Source organism: Microtus ochrogaster, chromosome 7, assembly GCF_000317375.1.
Source record: "Microtus ochrogaster isolate Prairie Vole_2 chromosome 7, MicOch1.0, whole genome shotgun sequence".
In the NCBI taxonomy this organism is placed as follows: domain Eukaryota; kingdom Metazoa; phylum Chordata; class Mammalia; order Rodentia; family Cricetidae; genus Microtus; species Microtus ochrogaster.
In genome coordinates, this window is record NC_022014.1 from 84,120,400 (window position 1) to 84,127,839 (window position 7,440).

At 46.1% G+C, this 7,440-nt stretch overlaps 1 protein-coding gene across 2 annotated transcripts in view; it reads right to left on the reverse strand.

Moving 5' to 3' along the window:
* Csnk1d (casein kinase 1 delta) overlaps positions 1 to 7,440 on the reverse strand; it is a 29,539-nt gene that overhangs the window by 18,184 nt on the left and 3,915 nt on the right. For both annotated transcript variants that reach the window (XM_005350907.2, XM_005350908.2), the window contains exon 2: positions 4,229 to 4,339. In XM_005350907.2, the coding sequence (XP_005350964.1) occupies positions 4,229 to 4,339 (111 nt within the window). The remainder of the gene's footprint in view (positions 1 to 4,228; positions 4,340 to 7,440) is intronic.

Consider the following 7,440-nt stretch of genomic DNA (forward strand, 5'->3'; position numbering starts at 1 on the left):
AACTAATTATTGTTGATCTTGTTTGACTTCTCACACTATATAGGCGTGCTGGGATTACAGAAACACACTAATACATCCTGCTTGCACTTTAACCCACTGAGCCCTCTCTCTAGCCCAACTGCTGATATTTTGATCTTAAGCTAACAAAACTCTTTAATTTCTTCTATGTTTATTCTAGGAGAGTCTATCATATGCAAACAAGTTCTAGGAATATACAGTAAAAAGACTGTGAGATGCAGATAGCATAAATGCATTATATACATAACAGCAAACTGATATTTAGAAGGGATATATCCATGGCTTCTTGATGTACTTAACAGCTGGGGGAGGGGGGGTAAGTGACAGGAGGCAGCATCTTCCTTTTCAATGGGGGACAATAGTGCTATTTGTTAAACCACAGCATCAGAGAAGGGATAAAATACAGTCACTGCAAAGATTCCTGAGCTCACAGATCCCTGGCTGGAAAAGATGAAGAATGTCTTTTGTGGCACACTTTACCTAAGCAAACTACCAGAAACTAGTGATGAAGCCTAGTAAGGAAGTGATTATCAACTAATCAGGAGAAGGTTCCTGATAAAGTGTAATGAAGAACCTTCCAGTTACAGGCTCTTTGCTACTCTGGAGTCAGACATTCATACTAGCAAAATCCAGAAGCCAATGCCTGGAAAGTGTGCTACTAATCTTTTGTTTGTTTATATTGCCAGGAATAAATGATGCTAGTGGTTTAAAGAAAAAACCTGAGTGCTGTCTGTGCCATGACTTGGTCTAAGAAGCCACAATAAGTAACTGGGGCCAGACACTAGAATACACAGGTATTCACAACTGCTTTCCATTGTGATTTGACAAATATTTCAATGTAAATCTGGGCACTCAGAATTAATTCAAACAGAAAATTCATTATATTTTCAGTAATTCAGTTAAGAATAATTAAACCTGCCAAATATTTCTAAATGATGTTATTTAGATTTTGAAAACCAAATTTCTCATGGGAGGACAAGAAAGAAACAGAAGGGCTGGGCTGCAGTTCAGCGGTATGGTGCTTATCTAGCCCAGACAAAGTCCCAGCTTCATCCTAGCACCCCAGAACAACCCCAACACGCCCCAAATCATGGCAAACAGAACGAAGACGCAAAGGCGAGTGGAGATAGACTAGAGAGACTAGGCAGGCATGTGACTTCACAGGGGAGGGAGGGCTCACAGCACTGCTACTCCAGCATCCCCTTCACCACAGACTGCAGCTCTCCAGCTCCTGACTGACACGTGCCAGGCACGGTGGGCCACAGCATCAGCTCTGACACTCAGGAGGAGAGATGCAAGATTGTGAATGTGAGAACTTGACAAAAAGCCAAAGACAGAAGATACAAATACTGCCAGACATGCTGGTTTATCTGAGCACTTGGGAGGCAGAGGAAGTTCACCAGCCTGGTCTACAAAGTGAGTTCCAGTCCAGTTATGGCAACACAGACTGTCTTGTTTGTTTTTTATTGCTGTGAAGAGACACAATGACCACAGCAACTCTTGACATCCAACATCTCGTAGGCAACAGGTAGTCGACTGTCACACCGCGAGAAGTGTGAGCAGGAAGAGTCCTCGCAGCCACCTTCACAGTGACAGGCTTCCTCCAACAGGATACACACTTGGGGGGCCATTTTCTTTAAAATAAATAAATAAATATAAAAAAGTGAAAAAAATTACGGTGGTGTGTATTTTCCTACCCAAATCCTATCACAAAGAGCCATTCTCCCATCCCACAGTGTCCTGGTAACATTTACCAGAGCATCTGTAAACACACCAATGCTCTCTGCTGAGGAGCCACTGAAGGAGGGTGCGGTCTGGATCTACTTTGGGATATATCAGGAATGCAACAAACAGTTAAAAAAGCTACCGGGTCTTATCTGGCAGCACCAGCTGTTGTTGAAAGTCACTACTCAAGACTTACTAACACTGAATTCGAGTTTATTTCTAGTATTTCACCTTTAACCTATTGTGCTGACCAGATTTTGGGCTGGTGAAGTGCTTAGGGCACACTGTTGCAGGATATTTGTTTACACTGTATGAAGATGTGTCACTGTGATTGGTTTAATAAAGAGTAGGTAGAATAGATATGCGGGATTTCTGGTGAAAGAGAGGAAGAGGAAGAACCTAGGCGTGCCCAGATTAAGCCAGAAAGCTGCTGGGGGGACTCTGAGGAAGTCAGCCGTACGGTACAGAGCAGAGGTAACTGAGCCATGTGGCAGAATGTAGATTAATAGAAACAGGGTAATTTGAGTTATAAGAGCTAATGGGACCAGTATAAGCTAATGGCCAAGCTTTTTTCATTAATAAGAAGTCTCTGTGTAGTTATTTGTGGGCTGGTGTCCCAAGAAAGCCCGATGAGAGAGAGAGAGCACGTCCTGGGCTGAGAGCCCGGGTTCCAGTCTGTACCCTATGGAAAGCCTCCTGGGCTGATTCTCACGTGCAGCATCCACTGCTCAGAGCTCCAAAGCTGCTTCTCCCTCAGCCCGGAGCTCCTAACAAGGCACCATGACAATACCAGCACCTGCAAGTCTTCCAGATGGGTCATGGTGCTGCCAGCCACTCAACTCTATGCCAGAGCCAACATAAACAAGATCAGGACAACGAAAGAGGTGTTTGTTCCTTTCAGAAAGTAGCAAAGCAATCCGTGTTCATCTACATACAAAGAACATGACATGACAAGGTTTCTCCAGAGAGCAAAGTGTATCTCCTATCCTGCACCTGCCAACCTCCATTTAGTCTCAGATAGCAAACACTGTCAAAACTGTGCAGTCTTTGCCTAGACACATTACGCTTCCTAAAACAAAGACCTGTAGGGCACCCAGCAGTCAACAAGAGTAAAACATTACCAAAGCCTGAGGAACAGTCTTCAAACACCAAGAGAGGATAATACCCATTTCTGAATCTTGTCTGGGTCTATGGGCAATGATGACTGAGGGCCCAGCACAGGAAGTAATGCTCTCCACCAGCAGGTACCCAGCCGGCATCTAGGACACTCCACAGCACAGGGCAGTTTGGGGCACACTATACTTGTTTCTCATCACTATCTGGCTGTCTTTCCACTTAGGCACTCTAGGCTAGCACAGTCTCAGAACTACAACCCTTAATATACTAATCTCAAATGCTGACACTCCTAGAAAAGACCAACCCATGTCACTTTGTTCTACTCTCTACTTGTTACAAACTACGCAGCCAGTCCCTGATGCTCCCAAGAAGGCTGTCTTACTGAGGACGACGCCAAAGGGCAGGTGTGCAGGATTGGGTCTCTGCTGACCTGAGACAACAAGATTAAAAAAAAAAAAAAAAACAAAAAAAAAACCCAAAATTGGATAGGATGAAACAGAAGGAAAAGAGTCAAAGAAAGAGCACCTGAAACATATATACAGAGACCAAACAGAAATCCCATAAAAGTGTTTTAACATCAGAAACCATAACACATACGCAAAATATCTGAAAGAAAACACAAAAGAAAAAAATTTAACGACCAGACAAAGCATTATGAGGCAGTTTCCCTTTTCCTGCTAACAATAGGCCATAAAAGTTCCGTCATGGGGGTTGGTTGGGGACATGGAGGGGGCTCTCTCTCCTCCCTGCTCTAACTACCACGGCACCATGGAGGCTTCTGCTAAAGAGATCACGAGGTATGGCCACAAGCAGGCTCCTATTCTCCCTAAGAACCCTGACCCCGACCCCCGACTCAGCTCTATCATCTAGGAAGGAGCCCTCACAACGCTGCTGTGTCTCCAAAGCCTTGAATAAGAACACCTGCTCCATCAGTCAAACTATTTCCAAGTTCTCAGAATTCTAGAAGTGAGACTGGCCTATCACTGGCTTCAGTACTCCAAGGTATTGGGGTGAAGTGTTACAGAACTGAGAACAGTGAGTGGCTGAGCTAGGAGAGTCAGAGAAGTCATGTTCAGAACTCCTATCCAAGAGAAAGTGAGCATCAGAATCAAGGTCTAAGGAAAGTATGGCCCAGAAGAGGCCAACTGGCAGGAAGCCCCGAGGTGTGACAAGCAGCACCAGTGGGGGCACCAGAGAGAAAATGTTTACTTCAAACCTTTCATAAAACCCAGATTTCAAAGACATTATCATCGAATAGGAAGCTAAGAAAAGTAGTTCTTAAGCAAAACAAGTATGACTATGCTTCTTTTTCTTGGTAGGGTACCTGTAAGCAAGGCTGTGGGCAGAATCTGACCCCAATGAACCTTACCTCCTCCCTGCATCATTTTGTAGATCTTGCTCTCGATGTGGAGCTGAGGATGTTTGGTTTTGACACATTCAAGCTTGATGGCAACTTCTTCTCCTGCAGCAATATCCGTACCTTAGCAAAGAGAGAAAATCACATTCATTACCAGATAACCCAGAGCTGACTACAGAAAGGACAAGCGCTATTTCTACCCTTTACATCTTTCTGAGGCAGAAACGGTGCTGGGGATGGAATCCAGCACCCTTGGACATGGCTAGGCCAAAACCTGCCACCGAACCACACCCTTGCTCTTAACTGAGCTAAGCTCCCAGAGATGGACAAATGACAGATGCGCTTCACTTCCTATCAGAGACTGCCCTGTACTGCACAGGGAAATCCATCTCTACTTGTACCCACTGCACAAGTCTTCTGCCCACTCAGGCACCTCAAAGCAGAGTAACAGGACGCGTCTGTGCTGCCCGGTCTCCCGAGAAGAGCAGTTGGCTTTTACTCTATACATCCTGAAGCCTGAGGCCAGACAGGCTTGGCATCCACCCACACATCCCAACAGTTTCTCGCCAGCAGTTCTCAAGTGGGCTCAGTCCCCTCATGGCTGCAGGAGTCATCTCTAACAAAACCATCCAAGGCCGGCAAAGGCCTCAACTAAACCGAGGGATACGCTCCCGGGTGCCCCAACATTGTTTGTAGACCAGACTGGCCTTGAACTCAGAGATCTGCCTATCTGTGTCTCTCAACTGCTGGGATTGAAGGCAGGTACCACTCTTAGGGCTAGGAGACTAGAACTGGCCAGCTCTGCCTTTGCAGTACAAACAGGGCACGTAGCTTTTGTCAGTTTGTGACAGACATGATGATGACTAGAGCCCAGGAGCTCGGAGGTAAAGACAGTTTCCCGTGTGAGCGTCCCTCCCGTGCCTCACTCCACCACCTCCCTTCAGGCTCCCTGCCCCCAGCTGCTGGGGATTTTCCTCTGCTCCCTCATGGACCATCCAGCCTACTGCACCTCACAGGCCCTCCTGCCTGACAGGTTGCTCCTGAATAGAACGTACTTCCAGGAATGTGGTTATCTGAAAAAGATAACATGGCCTTCTACAGAGCCAGCCAGAACCAACCACACTTGACCAGGGTTCTGTGCTGGGTAGACAAGTTGTGGACTGAACAGCCTAGCTACTTTTCTTGGTGACTCAATTTCTCTTGTTAACTGAGATGGGAGGGGTCAGCAAGAGTTTCCCAGGGAGCTGAGGAAACAAATGGTTAATGCGTCACTCAGAGAGAAGGTGGAGCAAGACCTGTAAGCACAGGGATGATGCTAACAGCTGTGTCTAGTGCCACCAAAGAACCAGAGACAAGTCATTTTGTCTGTCAGATGGGAGCTTCCAGAGCTAATTTCCAACGCTGCAGTTCTGTAAGAATAACCGGATCCCACCGGGCAGTGGTGGCGCACGCCTTTAACCCCAGCACTCGGGAGGCAGAGGCAGGCGGATCTTTGTGAGTTCGAGACCAGCCTGGTCTACAAGAGCTAGTTCCAGGACAGGCTCCAAAACCAGAGAAACCCTGTCTCGAAAAACAAACAAACAAACAAACAAACAAACAAAAAAAAAACTGGATCCCAATAGTTGCCAGTAACCATTCATTCTGGGCTTAAGAACTTCACTATTTATCCCACAAAACCTCTTTGGAAGACTAGTAATAAGCAACTTATCTTACTCTTCTTGCCTGCAGCAGGGCAGCCTATCTATTTACACAAAATGTGACTTCATCTAGAAAGTACCTACAGATGAAAAATGACCTCTGAGTTCTTTTAAGGACCTGGACTTTGAGCTGAACTTGCCAGCCAGGAGGAATGGTGATTCATTCCACCAGTGACGTCAGTGACTCCCTGCACCCCAAAGCAGTAGTCTCTGGGGACAGCATACCACCCTCCACAGGGACAAGACAGACTGGGGCTGAATCAGGACCTTCAGGAAGGTGGAAAGTGCCTCTAGCTTTACTCTTCTGTGGCCACTATAGTTCGTGTCTTGACAATCACCCCTGGAATACTCTCGATCTTGGGAACAATGACCACTGACAACTGTGAATTACACCTTCTCAAGGAGCCAACGCCATGTACTGTGTCAAGACAAGAGTCTGTACAACTATGAAGAGGCTGCAATGAGTCTGGTAATTAGCAGGAGAGGAGCAGCTGGACAGAGGACAGCACAGGCCTCCTCCATGGACCTCCTCACCTGGGAAGAAGGACTAAGCAGCTTCTGTCTATCTTATGGGTGCCAATGCAGACTCACTGGTTTGAGTCCTGTAGCTCTAGCCCACCATCGCTGCAGACTACATCTCCTGAGCCCCACTAGCATGCTCATCTAGTCCAGACTTTACACAGGAAGGATGGACCTAGGAGTTCTGGTAGTGATTTAATACTACTACAAAGATTGGAATTTATATTACTTGGTTCTCTACTATACAGAAGTTTGATAAATGCCACCAGGAAGGACACTACTACCTAAAAGAAGCCACTGTCATCAGGGGCCAGCAAGACAGTTCAGTAGCTTTAAGGGTGCTTGCTGACATGATTGACAAAGGGATTTCAGCTCCTACAATCAACATGGTAAAGCCAGAGACCTCCACAATCTGCCTTCCCAACCTCTGCATGTACACGCATGCCCCACGTTCACGCACAGATCTAACTAAAAACATTAAAAACCAAAATCAACCGCACCGAAACATTTGTCTTACTACCTGCACAGCGTCAGTATCTGTATGCAGTTAAACAATGCTGGAACTGAAGACAGGGACCCCACTGGGCAGAGGCTGGACTGTGTGTAGATTACAATAACGTTAGGTGATGGCCCACAGCCATCTGTAACTCCAGTTCCAGGGGACACGACACAAAAATAATTAAAAAAAAAAAAGAAAAACAAAGTTATGTCCCTCAGGTTGAACAGTCCATAAAAGTTGATGAATCACACAAACCTAACCCAGAACATCACTCTGTCTAGGGACAGGAAAGGAACTCTGAATGACAAGCCCAGATGCTGGTCCCTCCAAGGTTTCTGGAGGATCTGGGTTCATTTCCCAGTTTCCACATGACAGCTAACAACTGCCCCGCAACACTAGGTACAGGGGACTGGACATTCTCTTCAGGTCTCCTTAGGAACTGCATACATGAGAACAGGCAAAACACATCATATAAAAATACATCTTAAAAATAAAACAAAACAGCCGGG